This window comes from Lepidochelys kempii, chromosome 6, assembly GCF_965140265.1.
Source record: "Lepidochelys kempii isolate rLepKem1 chromosome 6, rLepKem1.hap2, whole genome shotgun sequence".
Taxonomy (NCBI): Eukaryota; Metazoa; Chordata; order Testudines; family Cheloniidae; genus Lepidochelys; species Lepidochelys kempii.
The window spans coordinates 72,122,553-72,145,755 of NC_133261.1; the positions used below are offsets into that span (position 1 = coordinate 72,122,553).

At 45.4% G+C, this 23,203-nt stretch overlaps 1 protein-coding gene across 1 annotated transcript in view; it reads left to right on the top strand.

Moving 5' to 3' along the window:
* The window catches only part of LTK (leukocyte receptor tyrosine kinase), a 167,558-nt gene that overhangs the window by 119,589 nt on the left and 24,766 nt on the right, over positions 1-23,203 (top strand). The window contains exons 19-24 of the mRNA XM_073348710.1: positions 1,095-1,205; positions 3,162-3,348; positions 4,509-4,599; positions 9,397-9,461; positions 11,728-11,857; positions 16,323-16,420. Of these exons, the coding sequence (XP_073204811.1) occupies positions 1,095-1,205; positions 3,162-3,348; positions 4,509-4,599; positions 9,397-9,461; positions 11,728-11,857; positions 16,323-16,420 (682 nt within the window). The remainder of the gene's footprint in view (positions 1-1,094; positions 1,206-3,161; positions 3,349-4,508; positions 4,600-9,396; positions 9,462-11,727; positions 11,858-16,322; positions 16,421-23,203) is intronic.

Sequence of the window (23,203 nt, forward strand, 5' to 3'; positions counted from 1 at the left end):
AAATGATCATTTTCAGAAGGGATTGTTTTATCAGTAAGGCTACATTTTAGTCATGGGTATTTTTAGTAAAAGTCATGGACGGGTCATGGGCAGTATACAAAAATGACTTGTCCATGACTTGTACTATATACCCCATACTAAATATTGGGGGGTGGGGCGGCTTGGGGGGTGCCATGGATGCTCATGGGGGGGGTGACCCAGAGGACCCAAAGTCCTCGGGGGGGGGTGGCCTAGGGGGCACCGTAGGTGCTGGGGGGATGGCCCTGGGGGCACCGCAGATGCTCAGGATGTGGCCTGAGGGGCGGGGGGTGCTGCGGGTACTGGGTACGGGGGTGGGAAGCAGCAGAAAGCCCAGGACCCCTGTTAGTGCTGTGGGGGGCGGGGTTGGTGGGGCAGACAGACTCTCTACCCGGCTCCTTGCAGCTCCCTGGAAGGGGCGACATGTCCCTCCCTCAGCTCCTAGCTCCGCGCACTGCCCCCATCCCAAGCGCCAGCTCCACCATGGGCAGTCTGTGCTGCAGTGGCAGCTGCAGAAGTCACGGCGGTCCTGGAAAGTCATGGAATCCGTGGCTTCCGTGACCTCCGTGGCAAACTTGCAGCCTTATTTATCTGTAAACATCTTGGGTTAAACACATCTCTCGTGTAACACCACCAGATAGAATGGCTGAATAACATGGAGTTACACTAGAGATGAATCTGTCCCCTTCTTTTCACACCAGTTAATACCCGTTTGACTGATAGTCGTCATTATTTTCTAACACTGTCTCTTGCAACTCTGAGACATGGAGCTTCCATAGGGGAATTCCAGCTGGTGGGCAGTGCTGTTTTCCATCTATCAGGAACCTGAAGAACAGAATAAGGGATATGTTTGTTTTAAGCTGTTCATGTTTAGATAATTACATTGGTTGAACAGTGATTTATGAGTGTTTACGACTCCCAGGGCCCTAATGGAATTTGCTGTAACATGCAAGTGACGGTCCTTCACCACCATCATCATATTACTTTTTGAAAGGGGGGAACCATGGCGGGAGAAGTTCTTTAATGGGGCTGTGGTTGTCTGCTGGTTAATGTGTCTGTGTCTTTGTTTTGGCCAGTTCCTCACAGCCCCATCCCAGAGGGACACCTTCCTCTTCCGCTCCTCTTAGCTGTGGTCATTGTGATTGTAGTGCTTGGAATGGCTCTGGCTTGTGGCAGCCTATCCATCGGTAAGGAACATTTTTGGCTTGTATTAGTATACTCATTCCTGCTGTTGTATTAATCTATATGGAATATATGTGCCCAAAGAGTCAAAGTTGTTACCATGACCCTGTCACTGTCCCATGTTAAACTGTTAAACAAGGGTCAGAGTTTGATATATAGAGACCTCAGTTTGCTTCGTTCCATGCCAAACAGACTAAGAAATGTATGCTAAAGTTTGGAGATTTATTGGTTTGGATACAATGAGAGAAAGAGCTAAAACAAGTTATGAAGCAGTTTAAAATTGAATGATTATGTAAAATGAACTTAACCAAAATCTATTAAAGTGCCTTTTAAAAGAGAGAGTCTCTCTTATTTCGCCAGCCAACCCTTCTTGATGTTTGTTTGTCTTGGGGGATGGGGTCTGGGGGGAAAGGGTTAGGTCTGTTGCTGTTCCGAGATAGGAAGCGTGGTGGCCTGTCCTGCTTTTGACAAATAGATCCGAGGGGGAGAAGAGACAGGATAGTAAAGAGGGGAGAAATACAGCTTTTGCTGATGCTGCCAAGATTCCGGGTGGCAGGTCAGTCCCAGGCAGATGCTCTAGATTGGTGGGTTGGCCATAACACCATTTGCCCTGGGCTCAGGCTCCTCTTCTGGTCGGGGACATCATCAGGCTGGGCTGGTCCCCTCTTCTTCACCAGTCTCTCTCAGGCAGGGCAGAGCAGGTTGGACCATCTCTTTTCATTGAATTGATACTGCGTAGTACAGTTGACCTCAGGATCAAATGGAAAGCCCAAGAGAGAAGGAGAGAGACAGGGCAGGATGAAAAATAGCAGGGCCGAAAGGAATGCACAAGAGAAAGGGAGACAAAGCAGGATCTCGCATGTCTCCGGCTGGAGTCTCCGCTGGTGCGGCAGTGATAGCCAAGTGTCCCCACTGATGTGCTGAACTCTGGGTTTTATGATGATGCAATAACTTTTGGGATCTACAGGAGAAGGACAAAGTCCCTGGAGTGGAGCGGAGGCCTGTCAGCCTTTCTCTTCCACCAGGAATTGCTCAGTTGACCCACTTGTCCTCAACCCTGAAAATTTCTTTGTAAAGGCCCTGAAAGAGGGGTGCTAGGCAGAATAGTCCATTTTCTCATAATAATTGCAGCGCTGCTCAACCCCACTGTCCCCGACCTGGCTTTTACCAGCCTCTGAGTTGGCCCCGCTGGAAGAAGGGAGCCCACCTTAAAGCTATATTCTGCTAACCATGGTACTGATGGGGAATTGAGAGGAGCTCCAGCCAGGAGACTGCTGACTACCCAGCCAAAGCCAGAGGAAAACTAGTCTGCCTGCAAATTACATTACTGCTGCTGCTAATAATTGGGGCCAGACTATGTTCTATCCTTGCGTAAGTCAAGGCATGGGGAGCCAGCAAGAAACATCACCCTTTGCCTGCCCCATGTAAGGATGGGGCACAGTAGTAGCCCCATGAGCAGGGACTGCGCTGGCTTTGCTCCTTCTGGGGAGAAAACCACTTAGAAAGACCACTAGATCACTTAGCAGGCCCTCCCTTAGCAGCCACTAATCCATAGACTGCTGTCATGACCACTGGTTAAAGACAGAACTCATTCAAGAGCATGGCATGCTCTGTCTGATTGCCACTTGCTTTGTTGTTTTGCTTGAGAGACAGCAAGTCCTCTTGCTCATTGGTTCAGGGGAGGCTGCTCCAGAGAAAGGGAGATGGAGCCAAGGCTCCACCCGGGGTCCAGGACTACATATGGCCAATACTCCATGCTCGTGTATCCCATTCAAGATGGAGAAGTTGCTGCAAAGAGAAAGAATGAGGATGATGCTGGGGATTTAAGAATATTACTTGGATTCATAACTGCTGACTTGGTCTCTTTGTGTTGTTGATTGTTCTGTGCTGCTGATATTATTTCCTCTGCTCTACCCACATGTTGACATTTCACCCTCTGTTCTTTTGTGCTCTACCCATAGTTTATCACCGTAAGAAGCAGCAGCTGGAAGGAGCCAGAGCACGACTGCAGAGCCCAGAATATAAACTGAGCAAAATCCGCACCTCCACCATCATGACTGATTACAACCCCAACTACTGCTTTGCAGGAAAGGCTGCCACGCTGAGCGAGCTGAAGGAGATCCCCCGGAAAAACATCTCCCTGCTTCGGTAAGGCTTGCTGCTGGGCCTGCTCCTTGATTCAGGAGAGGAATTGTAGCCTTTGGTAAAGGTGGCAGGGTCACGTATTTATTTTGTTTGAATGTGTAAAATGTGCCATGGAGCATGGAGAACAAGAGACTGAGGGCTAGTTGGCAGCTCACAGTCCAGCATGGTACAGCCTAAATGTGGCTTTCATGACAGCTGCTTATAACACCTATGCCTCACTTTTATGTTCTACAAGGCACCACTTTGTAAGAATTAGGCCCTGACTTAAGCACATGTTTAACTTAAACTCATGAGTCACGTGTCCCATTGACTGATTGGCTTCCAGGTCGAAGTAAGAAGATTCCCTGTACGGTTCTCTCCATTACACTTTTGGGATGTCCTGAATTACTAGGGCTCCCTGGCTCCCAACAAATCCCTTCCAGGTCCATAGCAACGTTTCCTTTTCTGCATCAGAACAGAAACTCACATCACAGGGAAAGACACCCTGGGCTACTCACATGGCCCCTGCAATCCAGCTGATGTCAGTTAAGAGGGCATAGGGAGTATGGGCAAAATTTTACCACCTATATTTATTCTGTTACTTCACTGCCTTCAGACATCATCCCACAGCCTTCTCTCTCTCTGATGCCCTGATTCACTGTAGCCTTAATATCATCACTAGTAGCTGAAAGCCCATGCTGTTGCCCAGGTGTGTTTCGTGGAGTCACGTGTGTAGAAAAGCTGAAAATGGCTGAGAATTTAAAAATTGGATGGTAACAGACTGCGAATCTCAGTGATGATTCAACCAGGTGATATTCTGAACAGAGACCCCTAAACCATGCTTGTAGCTGCTTCCATTGCTTCACATTGACTCTTTTCTGCTTCAGAGTGGCGCACCGAGTGACATTCCTTGAATCTTGTTATATAGATCTGTCACCAAATCTAGGGTGCTGGTACCAGTATAGATTCAGGTAGTGACTTTGTCAGCGTACAGTAGACTGCTGTGTTTTCAGTACTACTGGAGGTCCAACATTACAGCACCAGAATGGGTCCAGAGGTGATTCTGGACATTTTGACACCAGGTCATGTCTGGGACTGATTACTTTGCCCTGGATTACGAGAACAGATCCAGAACCTATTCCTGAACTTGACCCAGTAATACCTGCTTTTTCTCTTCCCTTCAGGGCCCTAGGGCATGGTGCATTTGGTGAGGTTTATGAGGGGACTGTGATAGGAATCTCAGGGGATCCCAACCCTCTTCAGGTGGCTATCAAGGTCAGTACCTACAGCTAATGGCCTAATCTTTCCTGTACAGTAGCGAATACCCATGAGAGTGATGTTACCATATTAAGGTTCCCATTAGAAATGGCTTGTTACAATTATCATATACTGCATGGTTAACAGTGTTACACATGCTGCTAATGTCACATGCGGGAGTTATGAGCTTCCCATTATTTTGATTTTTAAGCCACGTGGCAATAGCAGCAGATTGCAGATAAACTGTTCTCGTTTGCAGCATGACTTTGTAGTGGCTACACCTGATGGTCTAATGGGGGTGGGAACTGGTATGTTAATGTCAGTGGAATAACTGGGCCCATTGAGTCAAAGGCCTCTGCATGGCAGAACCTGAAGAGGAGAGTCAGTCCCTCAGGCTCTGCTGCCAACGCCAGAGAGAGCTCTCCTACTACATCTAAGAGGAGGCTGTATGAATCTCAGTCACCCATCCATATAAAATATATTAGCTAAAATTAAAACAAGGTGCTAAATCCTCCACTAGTGTCAGTAGCGCAGCTCCACTGAAGTCAGGGAGCTCTGCTGTTTGATACCAGCAGAGAGTTCCACCCAAAAGCTTGAGTGTCTCTTATGGTGTTCGCTGAGAGCCTTTCAGTACAGGAATAGTCACGTAGGCTACAGCTACACTTGGTGCTGGGGGTGTGATTCCCAGCTCGAGGAGACATACTCGTGCTAGCGCTCGTCGAGCTAGCGTGCTAAAACAGAGAGCAGCTGTGGCAGTGCGAGCAGCTAGCCGCGCCATGGAGGTGCCCTCAGATTCCCTTGGTGCGTGTACTCGGGGAGGCCAGCCTGTCCCACAGCTCGCACTGCCACAGCTGCACTCTATTGTTAGCACACTAGCTTGGTCAGAGCTAGCACAGGTATGTCTCCTCGAGCTGGGAATCACCCCCAGCTCCAAGCGTAGATGTACCCATAGACACTGTTCCAGCCATTACGGATACTCTAGGCTTTGTGACTGATACTCCAGACTCCTCTTCCTTTTTAAAAAAGGCTCCAGAGGCAATCCTGGCAATTACAGGCTGGTAAGCCTAACTGCAGTACCAGGCAAACTGATTGAAACTATAGGAAAGAACAGAATTATCAGACACCTAGAAGAACATGACTTTTTGGGGAAGAGTCAACAGGGCTTTTTTAAAGGGAAATCATGCCTCACCAATCTACTAGAATTCTTTGAGGCAGTCCAACAAATGTGGTCAAGGGTGATCCAGTGGATATATGTACTTGGACTTTCAGAAAGCCTTTGACAAGTCCTTCACCCAAGGCTCTTAAGCAAAGTAAGCAGTCATGGGCTCAGAGGGAAGATCCTCTCACAGATCAATAACTGGAAAGACAGGAAACAAAGGGTAGGAATAAATTATCAGTTTTCAGAATGGAGAGGTAAATAGTGGTGTCCCCCAGGAATCTGTACTGGGACCAGTGCTCTTCAACATATTCATAAATGATCCAGAAAAATGGGTAAACTGTGAGGTGGCAAAATTTTCAGATGATACAAAAGTACTCAGGATAGTGAAGTCCAAAACAAGATGGTGAAGAGTTACAAAAGGATCTCACAAAACTGGGTGACCAGGCAACTGGGTGATTGGCCAACAAAATGGCAGATGAAATTCAATGTTGATAAATGCAAAGTAATGCGCATTGGAAAATATAATCCCAACTATCCATATAAAATGATGGGGTCTAAATTAGCTGTTACCATTCAAGAAAGAGCTCTTGGAGTCACTGTAGATAGTTCTCTGAAAACATCTGTTCAGTGTGCAGCAGCAGACAAAAAAAGCTAACAGAATGTTAGGAACCATTAGGAAAGGGATAGATAATAAGACAGAAAATATCAAAATACCACTATATAAATCCATGGTATGCCCACACCTTAAATACTATGTGCAGTTCTGGTTGCCCCATCTCTAAAAAGATACTAGAATTGGAAAAGGCGCAGAGAGGGGCAACAAAAATGATTAAGGGTATGGAACAGCTGCTGTAAGCAGAGAGATTAAAAAGACTGGGATTTTTCAGCTTGAAAAAGAGACGACTAAGAGGGAAGATGATCGAGGTCTATAAAATTATGAATGATGTGGAGAAAGTGAATAAGGAAGTGTTATTTACCCCTTCACATAACACAGGAATCAGGGGTCACTCAATGAAATTAATAGGCCGTAAGTTTAAAACAAACAGAAGGAAGTACTTCTTCACATGATGCACAGTCAACCTGTGGAACTCTTTGCCAGGGGATGTTGTGAAGGTCTAAACTATAATGGGGTTTAAAAAAGAATTAGATAAGTTCATAGAGAATAGGTCCATCAATAGCTATTAGCCAAGATGGTCAGGGATTCAACCCAAGCTCTGGGTGTCCCTAGCCTCTGTTTGCCAAAAGCTGGGAGTGGACAACAGGAGATGGATCACTCAATGATTGCCCATTGTGTTCATTCCCTCTGAAGCACCTGGCATTGGCCACTGTTGGAAGACAGGATACTGGGCTAGATGGCCCATTGGTCTGATCCAGTATGGCTGTTCTGATGTTCGCCCCTTGATAAGTCCCTGTCCTAGGTTCTGGTGCTCTGCCATTCTCATTCAGTAACAGGTACTCCAGCCTGCTAAGGAATTTGGAATGCCCAAGCTAACACACAAGTGACTGGAAGGCAGTGGACACTAGCTAGTGTTCTCGTATATTGGTAAAGTTGCCTACAAAGGTTATGAGCCCTGAACTTCTGAAATTAAATGGTGCTTAGTAGCATTAATTATAGTACCGTAAACTCATGTATCAAAGGGCCATGATCAAGTGTTGTGTTTTAGGGCCTCCCCCCAGTTAGGCTTTGTTACCAAAAAAAGGTTTAAAAATCTAATATTAATCGTGAGACTTTCATGAATCATTTTTTAATGTCAATGAGATTCATTTGTGTCATTTTTGTGTATACGTTCCCCTGCAAGTGGCAAAACCCAACCCTGCAGCACTGAGGGCATGTCTCCACTGCAGCACTTCGCTCAAGTCAGTACACGCAAGTTACTGCACTCCAACCAGCCTAGCTCCAGTGAGCGCGACCACACTTCAAACCAGCACTGGAGTTGCATAGAGTGATTTCACGAGCAGCACAGAGCAATTGGATTAGCAGCCTGATTAGATTGGCAGCTGATGAGTTGTTGTAACTCAAGCTATTGCATCACCACTGAATTACTAGCTCAAGCAGCTGCAACACTGGAGCGTCTATCTCTTCCCCCCCGCCCCATCCCCCCCGGCAGGCCAGCTAGCTTGAGTTTAAGACCTCATTTAATTCGAGCTAGAGGTTTCTGTGTGTGCATGTGAGTTGAATTGGGGTTAACACTCGAGCTAAGTGTGCTGTAAAGACACGGAGGATATGTCTAGGCTGGCAATTAAAAACCCAGCTGAGTCAGGCTAATGGGGCTCAGGCTGCAGGGCTGTTGAATTGCAGTGTAGATGTCCAAGCTCTGGCTGGAGCCCATGCGCTAGGTCCCTGTGAGGTGAGAGGGTCCCAGAGCTCACACTGCAGCCCGAGCCAGAATGTCTACACAGCAACTAAACAGCCCAGCAGTCCCAGCCCAAGTCAGCTTGCATGGGCCAGCTGTGGGTGTCTAACTGAAGTGTAGACATACCCTGAGTAAGTGTGAGAACCCAGAATTGAAACTGCTAAACGCTGCAAGTGAAACGGTCTAGTCTAGCTTCACAGTCCTGAGTGACGTGGAAAAGTAAATAGAGGGAAGAAGTACATTCAAATGTTATTTATTGCTTCCATTTTAATGATTCAGGGCCAGACTGTGGCCAGCTTCTGTGTGAGTGAGCAAGGACTGCTCCCTGTTTGTGTCCTGTCTGCAGCCTTCCCAGGTATTCACATAGCCCCCAGCAAATGAAACTGCTGAGAATCTGCTGTACTTCCTTCTGGAAGATGATATAAAGTCCATATGGTAGATGAGAGAGGGAGTGTTAGTTAAGGTCATATGGGCTGAGTGCACACAAATCACTTCATGGTGCCCAGATTGGGCGATCATCACACAGAAGCTGGGTTCATCATGGTCTGGCTGTATCCATCCGTCCCTTCTTTCACAGAGTTTGTCTTTGACAGAGTGGGAATAGGGAGCTTTAAAGAATACATCAAATAGTAGAACAGGGAGCTTTAAAGAATACATCAATAGTAGAATAGGGAGCTTTAAAGAATACATCAAACATACTCCTTTTGTAAATGGTGCACGCACCAATGTAGTAGATTGAAATAGACCATCCCTTGGGCATTTTGCAAAATGCCGCCCCACCCTCCAAAGCCCACGCTGCAAATGGCATTAGCCATGTTCTCCCTCACAGCCTAGCCTGCAGTCAGTAGCAGACAGCCCATCTCCTCAGTCTGCACACAGATAGCAGCAGCCATACCATCCTCTACAGCGGTGGCCACACCATCCTGCGCAGACCTGCACCTGCAGTTTGTAGCTGTCAATGCCATTAGTACACATTGTTTTAAATGAACTATTCAGACCTGTAGTTCCCTAGCAACTACACTTCTTTGTATAGAATCAGGTGTGATTTTCTCTAGCTACAAAAGCACTGCATGTAGTTAAATGCACACACAAGAATATTCTTCGCGTAGGCCAGTCAGCTCGTGTTTCTTTCCCACCACTTGTGTAGTATATGACCCAGTGAATAGGGGATTGGAAGAGGAAAGAGAGACCCTCATCATAGCTACCACATAATCTTATTGTGTCTTCACTGGCTTTATTATACATCTCTTAAATATCTTCTTTTCTTCTGGGTGCTTCTCCCCTTTCGTTCCCTCTCAACAGACATTGCCAGAAATCTGCTCTGAGCAGGATGAGATGGATTTTCTGATGGAAGCGCTGATAATCAGGTATATTTCTAACCAGAAATATTAACTCACTGACTCAGGAGATTAATAACAGGATGGAGAGACTTTCACATTTAAGTCACTGGTTCCAATGACCACAACCAATCCAGCCCTGATTGATATTAACTACAAATTGCTACAGCCGATGGCTGTTTGGTGACCTATGAGTTAGTGCATCAGCCTAGTTTCTAATGGACATGTGTCCACCTTGTACATGAGACCCTTACTGGTTATCTCAGCAAAGCCGAAAGTAACTTCTCCAGTGGTTGTTTGGGAAATAAGCACTAAATTCTTTTAACAGTGTTATATGTATATTGTACCTTTCATCTCAGGAAATCCCAGGACCATTGGCCATGTCGATCTCACATTCAGCAGTCCTTGTGTAAGGAAACTCCCTTTGATTGAATGGAAAACTGTGTAATATGCGAACTACAGGATTTAGCCCTATAGCCATGCAACCCTACTCAAATTCAGCCACCACTGGGGTGGAGAGCAGCAGTCAGATGGCACGCAACATGCTGCATGCCAAGGAGGGATTTTTCAGCCAAGGACATTGGGGCAAACCCTTCTCTTATTAAAAATGCTATGGGGTGTTTAGGGACAGCCCTGGACCTGCCTCTTTCATGGATGGCTGCACAAGGAGACAACGCATGAAGCTTCCCCTTTGTGCCCTTCAAGCAGTAGCCAACTACAGCTGTAGCTCCTGTGCTCCCCTAACCACAGGGACTTCTCCCTCCTAATGCCTTCTGCAGGACTAGTCACCCCAAAGGCCCCATGTCTCCGCACCGGGCAGCGGAGTGGGGCACTCTGAACCCTCTTGAGGGGTGAAGTCCTGAATAGGGAACCGGTGTAGTGCAGCTTCTCACCTCCCTCAGTGCAGGCCAATGCTACTCAGGCACAATCTGTCTTTTGATGTCTGTGCAGAATAGACCAGACAATAATTTATATGGCCGGATCTCAAAGGCCTTCTCATGAGCTAGGTGGTGTATAATTTATCTGCCTAGGAAAGCTAGAGGGCTGAGTTATCCCCGTAATTCCATGCATTCTAGGTATTTCAAACCTGGGGTTTATGCAACTAAATCAAGCTCACAAAGAAAGTTTGAAAAGAGGGAGATGATCTGGAAGAACTTCCCTAATCTCTTTCAGAGCACATAGCTGCTTTACTGGGGAGGTGGCTCTCAGTTACCGTGGCATTGCACAGATCTTGCCTGGCAAAGCACTCACCAGAAAAATCCAGAAAGAGCCATACCTATTATAATTTCTTGCAAGCTTTTAGACAAAATAAAGTGTCTGAAAGCCATCGTGAAATGTATTGCTGGGGGTTATTTATTTTTATTGCTCTTTGAATGTTTGGAATAAAATCATTCCTGTACGTGTTTGTATGTGGATGACTTCATCTCACAGCATGCAGCTGGGAATGATCTATTAACATCAGTGCATCTCCTGCAGACTGTTGGAGTTCTGACTGGCAAGGCAAGAGGCAGCAGTGCTGACACATGATTTTTAAAAGCAACCCACTGGATCATTTCATAATGTTTTGATTTATTTAGTAGGGTCTTCCCTCGCTGTCCCTCCACTCCACCAAAGTCCTCAGTTCATATCTAACCCAGGTTGGTAGTGATCAAAAGTCACAGCCTTCTGATGATAGTTCGGCAGCCTATGTTAAATGAGTTGATAGTCTCCAGCCAGTTCCTTGGGGACAGAAAAATTACAAAACCAGTTGCTACAATTGGCACTATCTGGTCCTGTTTCTGGCATACTGGACACTGAACTGAGACCCCCAACTACACAGAAATTTATTTAACAAACAATGAAAAAAATGAAATCCCCACATGATAGCATTTCATTTCAAATAGCTGTAATATTCTGGATTTAAAAGCTATAAGATATCACATTTCCTTTCTCCCATGACCCCTGTCACAGTTAAATCCATTAATCTTCTCTGCATTAGAGAACCATGGCGGGCGGCGTGTGTGGAGAGAAGGTGCTGTTGTATTTGGTAGCTTTTGCCACTTTTCTCCCACTTTCTGAAGAAGTTGGATTAAGGCAAGGCTAAGCAGAATCTCTTTGGGTTCCTTGTAAGTGGAGCTGGGCTGAGGGCACCATGCTTTGATTTAGCTGAGGTCTAGATTTTCTTTGACAGTGTGTTTCAGAACCAGGTTCTATTTAATCTGCTTCACCAAAGTTCAGGGGGAGTTGGGTAAGAGGTTTTATCCCTTCTCTGATTTTGTCTCCTCCTTTCCATGTCGCTGTGGTGGTCGATTCGCAGTAAGTTCTGTCACCAGAACATTGTGCGGTGCATTGGCGTGAGCCTTCAGACACTGCCTCGCTTCATTCTGCTGGAGCTCATGGCCGGTGGAGACATGAAGAGCTTCCTTCGGCAGAATCGACCCCGGGTGGTGAGACCATCTTTCCCTTTCCACTTGTGTCTGTTTTCATTACAGGATTTTAATAGGGCTGACCTCTTGATTCCCAATTTCTACAAACCTCTAGACATTTCCCCCCTTCCCTTGACTTGAGCAGATGCCAATAACAGAAAATGATTCTTGATCACATATTTCAAAGACTCCCGTTTATTAGCAATCAAGGAGGATACAAAGTAAAGGATGTTTTCCTGTCGCCTCCCCTGTTCTCCGCCAGGGTCAGCAGGACAACAGCACTTGAGAACGTTCCCTCAGCCTCCGTCATACTGCTGTGTCAAGTGAAAAGCTGAAATTACAGCAAGGACATTGACATCACTGCATTGACTTCAATGGAGCTATGTCAGTTTACACCAGCTGAGGACCTGGCCCTACATGTTCCATTAGTGCTGAATGAAATAGCAAATAAATGCAAATAAATAACAACCTGGAATTAGCCTTGGGTTTTCTGCTTGTGGGTTGTTCATGAATCAGTGCTGATTTCCACCAGTGTATTTGTTATGGGCAAAAGGCTCCATGAATAATTTGGAGGAGCAGTTTTCATTGTATTGGCTGTTCACAAACTGCTAATTTCAGCTATTTGCTATTGGTTATTCAGAGTGTGTCACTGGTAATGTAACTTGTATGATATTCCTTCTGCTCCGTGCGTGGATAAGTGAAACTTTCTAAACAGGAGAATAAGGCCTACTCTACAACCATTGTTTGTACCGGTGTAGCTATATCAGTTAGCTACAACGCACAGTGTGGACACAGTTATAGCAACATAAAGGTGTCGTACACAGGTGTATTAGCGACAAGGTGGGTTTGGTAATATCTTTTATTGGACCAACTTCTGTTGGTGAGAGAGAGAAGCTTTCAAAATACACAGAACTCTTCTTCAGGTCAGCTCAAAAGCTTCTCTCTCTCACCAACAGAAGTTGGTCCAATAAAATATATTACCTCAGACAGCTTGTCTCTCTAATATTGTGGGCCCAACACAGCTACAATTAAACTGTACCTGTATTATGCAGTGTATTCCCCTTCTCATACTAGAATAAATTATACTGGTATAAGTACTTTCAACCACCTCCACACCAAGGAGGTTGTAGGGCTTTAACTACATCAGTATAGTGAAAGTAGTACTATACAACTTTTGTGAGGAGACAAGGCCTATGGAACGATGAATAGTGACTAAACAGCGAAGAGCTAATGTTCTCATTTGCACACAGTGAATACGAGTAATAGTGTGAAGAACAGTCTTTCCCTAAACATTTGTGAGAAAACAAACCTGCTATCAAGAATGTTTGCTAGTAACAAACAAAAAGGGGCAAGAATTTAGTTGAACCAAAACAGCCCTTCCAAATTCAAAGGAATGTTCCTGGAAAAATTCAGCCAGCTCTAGATCTTGCCATGGGTTTGTTTAGCCACAGTAAAAATGAAACTCCATCTGCCTCCTGACAAAGGTATCCCAAAACATGCTGATCTCTGCCTGCCTGTCTCTTATTTACTCCCTCGCTTTCACCTTTATAAGACATTTGTTTATAACTCTAACCTTCAATGGCAAATATGCAAGTGTTCTGTACAATAAAGACACGACCCATCTAGCTGATTAAACACCAGCTGCCAACAGCTGGAGTACTAATTAAATGGTTCCAGGCTGTGAAATGAACAAGGTAACAGCATCCAGAAACAACAGGAGAAAAAAGAGCAATTTGCCTTGACATCTCCCTGAGCTTCACTGTGCTTGGTAGTAATTTCTCGCTACCTCTCCCCAGAGCACTGGAAAGCACTTGTCATAACAACTTTCCTGGAGACACACCAAGGAACTTTCCCTGCAGGGGAAGATATGATTGCCAGAGAATAAGTGGGTGTCACAAGTGAGTGTGTGTGTGTCGGGGGGAGGGGGGTGAGTTTTGGCCCAGTCTAAATAAAATGGCCAAAGGTGTGAAGTGTGAACTGCTGCTGTGGCAAGCGGTGTGAAAATAAGCACAAAGGAGCATTAAAAAGTGGGAGAAGGGGACTTCTAAAGAATGACTCTGGGATGCTAATGGGTCACATAGCAAAAATTTGTGAGGTATTTTAAAAACCACATCCGTCTGGGATATTTTGAAAGGACAGAGAGAGGGAGCGCATGTGAGAGAGCAAAGATGGGAGACTGCAGTACTCTGTGCCAGCACCAAACCCTAATGACTTCCAGACCTGTAACATCCCTTGTGATGGGGAAGAGGTAGGACTCAGGAATAATAAACACAAAGGGGTCTCTTTACATGGGATCCTGTGCACACAGATGCTGAAGCTCTCCCAGGCTCTCTAAGTGCACAGACTGATGAAAACACCTTGGGGTTGTCTAAGCAAGCACACAATGGTTTGCTGAATACACTGTAGCCCTAATGCAGATTTTTTTAGCCCAGAGGAATCCACACTCCCAGCACTATGGGAGTTAAGCTGTGCTCTTCTCAGTGAGTCCCACTGTGATGCGGTGTCTACCCCACACAAGGCTCAAGCTGGTCAGGTGGGCCTATTAACCGCCTAGGCTGTACCTAGGAGGAGTAGCTAAGGAACAAGAACTAATTAGAGATGAGGCTTAGCTGGAGAGGAACGGGAGGGGCCTGCATAAAGCCCCGTAGTGGAGAAAAGGGGGCAGGGGGAGTTGCAGAGAGAGGCTGCAGTCAGTGTTAGGGTGAGAGAAGGGCAAGGTAGGAAGTAGGCCAGGGACACAGCAGTAAGGTTTGGGACTGTGCAGACCTTGACTGCTTGTTGTAGGGAACCCAATGTAGAGGGGGGGCCTGGATTTCCCTACCAGCCACTGGACAGTGATGCTGTTAAGGTGTAGTGAGAGGAAGGACTGCCTGGGACAGTGGGTCCCAAGAAACCTTGATACCTTTGAAAGGGAGGACTACAGTGACCTGGCTAGAGGGCCAAGCCATGAAGTGGGAGCAGCTGAGTCCCAAGCGAGTGAGACAGGAAGAGTGATAGAGTGAGCAATGTTAGGGGACCCAGAGGTATGGGGGGTGACTGAGGAGCCCACCCTCCTTGGTATGTGGGTAGTGGAAGAAGGTCCCTGCCCATGGGGACTGAATGACTCCCAGAGAAAAGAGGCACTTCAGTCTGCTTGAGAGGTTTGAAGTAAGGGCAGCATTATGGGAAGCTGCCAGTAATCTTTCAAGTTTGGTGCTGCTTCGGCAAAGGCTGCTGAAGGGTTGTACGTTAGTTAGGGGTAGTTAAAGATGATGTGGCACAAAAGGGTTTAAAGTCAAAAGCAGAGTTAACAGACTACCTTTAGAGACTGGATCTGGGACTTGGTCCTGGGGGAGTGGAGAGAAAGAAGGGAAAAAAAAGTTTCAAAGTGCAACCTGCCTTTCCACAGTCTTTTGTTTTTCTGAAGTTTTAATGGAGGGTACTTTGGATACTTATGTGAGATGTCAAGAAGGAAGTTTTTGTTTAAAGATAAAACCCAGTTATATAAATGTAACTGTATGTGCAACTCTGTGTAGTCACATTGGATGGAAGCTTGGTAATTAAATTTTCCAACGGGGTGGTGGTGGGCATTCGGGTGAGGGAAATGAGAACAGGGAATGGGGGTAAGAAAATTGGAATCATGTTTTGCAAAAAGGGGAAATGAGACCAGGGAATGGGGCTGGGGAAATTGGAATCATGTTTTGCAAAAAGGGGAAATTGGAATCATGTTTGGCTAAGGGCAGGAATGGGAACAGGGACACAGGTGTAAGGCTCTGTGGTGTCAGAGCTGGGAAGGAGGATACTAAGGAAGGAAACTGGAATCATGCTTGCTGGAAGTTCACCCCAATAAACATCGAATTGTTTGCACCTTTGGACTTCGGGTATTGTTGCTCTCTGTTCGTGCGAGAAGGATCAGGGAAGTAAGTGGGTGAAGGAATAAGCCCCCTAACAAGCAACCACAGGAGGGATATTGGACTGGTAGAGCTAATCCCCAGATGTGGCCAGAAGGAGGTGCTCTGGTGGTGACTAGTGACACCGTGCTAACCTCACCAATTTTTGCTGTGTAACCTATTAGCATCCCCAGAGTAATTCTTTAGAAGCCCACGTCTCCCTTCTCCCACTTTTTAAAGCTCCTTTGTGCTTATTTTCACACTGCTCGCCACAGCGGGCAGTTTTCGCTTCACACCTTTGATACAAGTGTTGGCTATTTTATTTAGACTGGGCCAAAACTCCCCCCACCCCACACACACACTCTCAGGGGGAATCTAATAGACTCACTTCCTGTGTCTGGCAAACGTTAACCTTAAATAGAAACCTTTTCTCTCCTTTGACCCACCTCCCTTCCTCTTCATTCCTGTCTTTTTATTTCCTTCCCCCCACCCCCGCCTTCTGTATATCTCTCTCTTTCCCTTCCTATCTCTCCAACTATTCTATTTTTCCTATACTCTCTCCCACACCTCACCACGTTTCTCCTCTTCTCACTTGGATGCATCTCTCTCTTATCCAGAATCAGCCATCCACTCTGATAATGCAGGACCTGCTGAACATAGCCTGGGACATTGCTTGTGGCTGCAAATATCTGGAGGAGAACCACTTCATCCACAGGTGAGATGGGGCAGTCCGGCCCAGTGTGAAGGTTGCTTTAACTCCACTGGGCTTGTACAAAGTCTATGGTTTTCCCTTTGCAAGGGAATATGCATACATGTTTTTCAGTTTGGATCCATGTGGCTTTACGCTCCCCAAGATAGACTGAGTCTCAAGATCTCAAGGAGAAGCTCAATTGAACCCATAGGGTTTCGACAGGTTTCACTGCAAAAAACATGTGGGAACAGGAATTTCCTATGTTTCTGAAGCAAAAACCGTAAGCAGGTTGAAATTGGTCCTATTTGACTTGAAAAGTGGTCTGAAGTTAGAGCTTGGTCTGAAGCCAAAAGCAGGCAGGTCTCCTTGTATAGCCCTAGGTAACCATTAAGATAAACTATTGTGGTGCCTTCACAAGTGACTACCTAAGTGACCGGTCAATCAAGAATATAACTCATGATTAGGAAGGTTTGCGGACGTTAGCTAATCCCCGAACACAACACAACTAATGATGCCACTTTAATAGCAAATATTATAGAGGTTTCCATGTTGTGACAAAATGGTGTGAACCCTGCTGCTTTGCATACAGTGCTAAAGCATAACATTATGGATAAAGATTTTCAGAGGCAAAAATGGGAGTCAGGTACCCAAATCCTATGGACTTTCAGTGGGAATTAGGCTCCTTGTTGTACTTCTAAAAATCTCCCCCTTGACTGTGTACACTTCCAGCAGTTCAGCTACAGCAGTGGTCTCCAAAGTGGGGTGCGCAAGACCACCCATTGGGGGGCACGGCAGGAGGAGCGCTGCTGGAGGAAAAGGGTGGCACGGCAGGAGGAGTGTCACCGAAGGGCAGCCGGAGGAGCACCGCCCTAAGATTGGCCGGAATCCTGCCCCTTTCAGAGTGCCGCCCCAGGCACGTGCTTCCTACGCTGGTGCCTGGAGCCGGCCCTGCGAGATATCCTGAGGGGAGAGTGGGAGTTCCACAATGCGGAGGGGTTGACAGTGGCGCTCTCACTCGTTCGTTCGCTCGCTTTCAGCGTATTGCAGTTTATGTGTGCCCGGTTAAGTGGATTTATGGATTGTATTATCTAGTTTTAACTAAACTAACCCTCACAAAATGGACAAGTGGCTTAAAAAGATTCCTGCAAAGAAACCGCGGATTGAAGATACTAATAATGCGAGCACAAGTGAACAACAAGAAAACGGCAGAGCTGACCGTTCTCCTACTCCTAGTACGAGCTCTTCGTCAGCCACATTACGAGGTAAAAACAATGACATCTAATCAGATTTGACAAGAAGTCGGCCAAAAAAATTCGAAATTATCAAGGAGACTATTTGAAATATGGATTTACATCCACTATCGTTAACGATGAACCTCGCCCTAAGTGTATATTGTGCCTTGAGATATTAGCTAATGATAGTATGAAGCCATCACGATTAGCAAGACATTTAAAAACTAAGCATCCAGAACGTGAAGACAAACCTCTACAATTTTTTCAGTGATGTTTAAAGTTCACCGGGGGAAGGAGACCAAAGCCCTGAGGTAAGTGGGGAAATGGGTTACCGGGAGGAAGCACGAGCAGGAGCGCGTGAGAGGGGAGGGCTCCTGCCTCATACTGAGAAAGACAGGCGATCAGCGGGTTATCTCAAGTGCCTATACACAAATGCACGAAGCCTGGGAAACAAGCAGGGAGAACTGGAAGTCCTGGCAAAGTCAAGGAATTTTGATGTGATTGGAATAACAGAGACTTGGTGGGATAACTCACATGACTGGAGTACTATCATGGATGCATATAAGCTGTTCAGGAAGGACAGGCAGGGCAGAAAAGGTGGGGGAGTTGCACTGTATGTAAGAGATCAGTATGACTGCTCAGAGCTCAAGTATGAAACTGCAGAAAGACCTGAGAGTCTCTGGTTTAAGTTTAGAAGCCTGAGCAACAAGGGTGATGTTGCGGTGGGAGTCTACTATAGACCACCAGACCAGGGGGATGAGGTGGACGAGGCTTTCTTCCGGAAACTCGCAGAAGTTACTAGATCACACGCCCTGGTTCTCATGGGAGACTTCAATCACCCTGATATCTGCTGGGAGAGCAATACAGCAGTGCACAGACAATCCAGAAAGTTTTTGGAAAATGTAGGGGACAATTTCCTGGTGCAAGTGCTGGAGGAACCAACTAGGGGCAGAGCTCTTCTTGACCTGCTGCTCACAAACCAGCAAGAATTAGTAAGGGAAGCTAAAGTGGATGGGAACCTGGGAGGCAGTGACCATGAGATGGTCGAGTTCAGGATCCTGACACAAGGAAGAAAGGAAAGCAGTAGAATATGGACCCTGGACTTCAGAAAAGCAGACTTTGACTCCCTCAGGGAACTGATGGGCAGGATCCCCTGGGAGAATAACATGAGGGGGAAAGGAGTCCAGGAGAGCTGGCTGTTTTTCAAGGAATCCCTATTGAGGTTACAGGGACAAACCATCCCGATGTGTAGAAAGAATAGTAAATATGGCAGGCGACCAGCTTGGCTTAACAGTGAAATCCTTGCTGATCTTAAATACAAAAAAGAAGCTTACAAGAAGTGGAAGATTGGACAGATGACCAGGGAAGAGTATAAAAATATTGCTCGGGCATGCAGGAGTGAAATCAGGAAGGCCAAATCACACCTGGAGTTGCAGCTAGCAAGAGATGTTAAGAGTAACAAGAAGGATTTCTTCAGGTATGTTAGCAACAAGAAGAAAGTCAAGGAAAGTGTGGGCCCCTTACTGAATGAGGGAGGTAACCTAGTGACAGAGGATGTGGAAAAAGCTAATGTACTCAATGCTTTTTTTGCCTCTGTCTTCACGAACAAGGTCAGCTCCTAGACTACTGCACTGGGCAGCACAGCATGGGGAGAAGGTGACCAGCCCTCTGTGGAGAAAGATGTGGTTCGGGACTATTTAGAAAAGCTGGATGTGCACAAGTCCATGGGGCCGGATGCGTTGCATCCGAGAGTGCTAAAGGAGTTGGAGGATGTGATTGCAGAGCCATTGGCCATTATCTTTGAAAACTCATGGCGATCAGGAGAAGTCCCGGATGACTGGAAAAAGGCTAATGTAGTACCCATCTTTAAAAAAGGGAAGAGGGAGGATCCTGGGAACTACAGGCCAGTCAGCCTCACCTCAGTCCCTGGAAAAATCATGGAGCAGGTCCTCAAGGAATCAATTCTGAAGCACTTTAGAGGAGAGGAAAGTGATCAGGAACAGTCAGCAAGGATTCACCAAGGGCAAGTCATGCCTGACTAATCTAATTGCCTTCTATGACGAGATAATGGGCTCTGTGGATGAAGGGAAAGCAGTGGACGTGGTGTTCCTTGACTTTAGCAAAGCTTTTGACACTGTCTCCCACAGTATTCTTGCCAGCAAGTTAAAGAAGTATGGGCTGGATAAATGGACTATAAGGTGGATAGAAAGCTGGCTAGATTGTCGGGCTCAACGGGTAGTGATCAATGGCTCCATGTCTAGTTGGCAGCCAGTGTCAAGTGGAGTGCCCCAAGGGTCAGTCCTGGGGCCGATTTTGTTCAATATCTTCATAAATGATCTGGAAGATGGTGTGGATTGCACCCTCAGCAAGTTTGCAGATGACACTAAACTGGGAGGAGAGGTAGATATGCTGGAAGGTAGGGATAGGATACAGAGGGACCTAGACAAATTAGAGGATTGGGCCAACAGAAATCTGATGAGGTTCAACAAGGACAAGTGCAGAGTCCTGCACTTAGGACGGAAGAATCCAATGCACCGCTACAGACCAGGGACCGAATGGCTAGGCAGCAGTTCTGCAGAAAAGGACCTAGGGGTTACAGTGGACGAGAAGCTGAATATGAGTCAACAGTGTGCCGTTGTTGCCAAGAAGGTCAATGGTATTTTGGGATGTATAAGTAGGGGCATTGCCAGCAGATCAAGGGACATGATCGTTCCCCTCTATTCGACACTGGTGAGGCCTCATCTGGAGTACTGTGTCCAGTTTTGGGCCCCACACTACAAGAAGGATGTGGAAAAATTGGAAAACGTCCAGCGGAGGGCAACAAAAATGATTTAGGGGACTGGAACACATGACTTATGAGGAGAGGCTGAGGGAACTGGGGATGTTTAGTCTACGGAAGAGAAGAATGAGGGGGGATTTGATAGCTGCTTTCAACTACCTGAAAGGGGGTTCCAAAGAGGATGGCTCTAGACTGTTCTCAGTGGTAGCAGATGACAGAACAAGGAGTAATGGTCTCAAGTTGCAGTGTGGGAGATTTAGGTTGGATATTAGGAAAAACTTTTTCACTAGGAGGGCGGTGAAACACTGGAATGCGTTACCTAGGGAAGTGGTGGAATCTCCTACCTTAGAAGTTTTTAAGGTCAGGCTTGACAAAGCCCTGGCTGGGATGATTTAATTGGGGATCGGTCCTGCTTTGAGCAGGGGATTGGACTAGATGACCTCCTGAGGTCCCTTCCAACCCTGATATTCTATGATTCTAAGTCATGCGATACTTAATCCAGTACTTTACAAATTTTCACTAAACTTGATGATAAATGTTTAGAAGCCTCTTTTGAGGTTTCTTACTTAATAGTGAAAGACAAAAAGCCACATACCATTGGGGAAACACTTGTTCTTCCTGCCACGGTAAAAATGGATGAAATAGTACACGGAAAACAATAAAGCGACAAACTAAAATCCTAACTAAAAAGTATTTGTCAGCAAATACTGTTGGAAGACCCATAGAAAACATTGCTGAAGATTTGAAGAAACAAGTATTAGAACAAATTACGCAGCGTGGGAGGTTTGCTACACAGGTGGATGAAAGTACAGATGTTTCTAACATGTCTCAGCTTATGGTATTTGCTAGATTCTGTTTCAATAATGAAGTACACGAAAAACTACTTTTTTGTGAGCCACTAAAGGAAAGATGTACCAGAAAATATATATTCTCAACAGTAAATGACTTCTTTAATAAAAACAACGTTTTATGGAAAAACTGTGTAAGTGTAACCACTGATGGAGTGGCTACTTTGACTGGAATAAAGAAAGCACCACATGTGAAATTCATTCACTGTACCATGCATAGGCAAGCTATTGCAGCAAAGAAGTTTGGAGCCAGAAGTGCACAAACTGCTACAGGATGTCATTGATGTGGTTAATTTTATAAAAACAAGACCTTTAAATAGTAGAATCTTTACAATACTTTGTAATGAGATGGGGAGTGACCATGAAAATATTTTGTACCACACAGAGGTTCGCTGGTTATCTCGTGGCAAAGTGCTTAAGAGTTGTCGAACTAAAAGATGAGTTACTCATTTTTCTTTTACAAAAAGACAAGTGTTCCAAATTTGCTGACCTTTTCTGTGATGACAGGTGGCTGTCAGTAGTATGCTACCTAGCAGATATGTTCAAAAAAATAAACGCACTTAATCTGTCCCTTCAAGGTAAAGGTGACGTTTTAACAATGAGTGAGAAAGTTACTGCTTTTCAAAAGAAACTCATGCTATGGAGAGAGCATTTTGAAAACGGATGTTTGGAAATGTTCCATGGTTATGTGATTTTGTTGCTGAAAATTATGTAAGTGTGTCACCTATAAAAACTCTCATATCTGCACACTTAAAAAACTTGGAAACAGAATTTTCTAACCGGTTTAAAAATCTTCCAAATGAAGAGTTTCAGTGGGTTTTGAACCCATTTGTTAAAAATATAAAAATGCAACACCTTCCGATTAGTTTGCAAGAAAAACTGATTGACATCAGGGAAGATGGAAATTTACTAGCCGAATTTCAACAAAAACCGTTGCATACTTGGTGGACGGGACTGAAAAATGAGTATCGTGATTTAGTAAGCTCAGCCAACGATGCACTTCTTCCATTTGGCTCTACGTAGCTTTGTGAGGCATCTTTTTCAGCTATGACAGCCATTAAAACCAAGGTGCGAAATAAACTGAACTAACCAGACCTTCGAATCGCTGCATCACAAAGTGTTAAACCAAGATTTTCAAAAATAATGAAGCATATTCAATCACATTGCTCTCACTAAAAATATTAATAATAATAATTTTTTTAGTGAGAGCAAAAAATATTGTTTTTCATCTTTATCTCATCCTTTTTTAATGTCTATTTTTTGTGTGTTTTATAATGTACATAATATATTAGTACAGTAGTACATGTATATAATTTATACATAAATAAATATACATATATTGGGGGGGTGCTCAAAAAAATTTTTACTGATGGGGTGCTTGATCAAAAAGGTTTGGAGACCACTGATCTACAGGATATCTATTGCATACGCACTTGAGGTTCTTCCTGCTTTCCACTAGATGGTAGCATTACCCTACCCAAATGTGCATGAGGCTAAGGAGTAGTTTATTTCTCTCTCTTCTGACCTCGCTGTAATTGACTTGTTGATTGTTTTAGAGTAGCATCAGCATAGAATAACCTTTGATGTTTGATCCATTGACTAGGGAAGCAGAGAGCAGGTGGACTCAGAGTAAAGCAAAGCAGGGCTTGTGCAGTATGGCCCAGGGGCTAGGATGCTGAACAAGGAGGAAGGGTATGTCTGCACTGCAATCACGGGTAGGACCTCGGCACATGTAGACATACCCAGATCTAGCTAGCTCAGATTGCAACAGCAATGAAGCCACAACAGCCTGGGCAGCAGCACAAACCAACCTGGGTCCCAGGGTATGTACTCAAGCAGCTAACCCATGCTGCTGCCCACGCTGCCACGGTTTCACTGCAAGTCAGTTTGCCTCTTTGTGCCTCAATTTCCTCGTCTGTAAAATCAGGCTGATGAGATTTGCCACCCT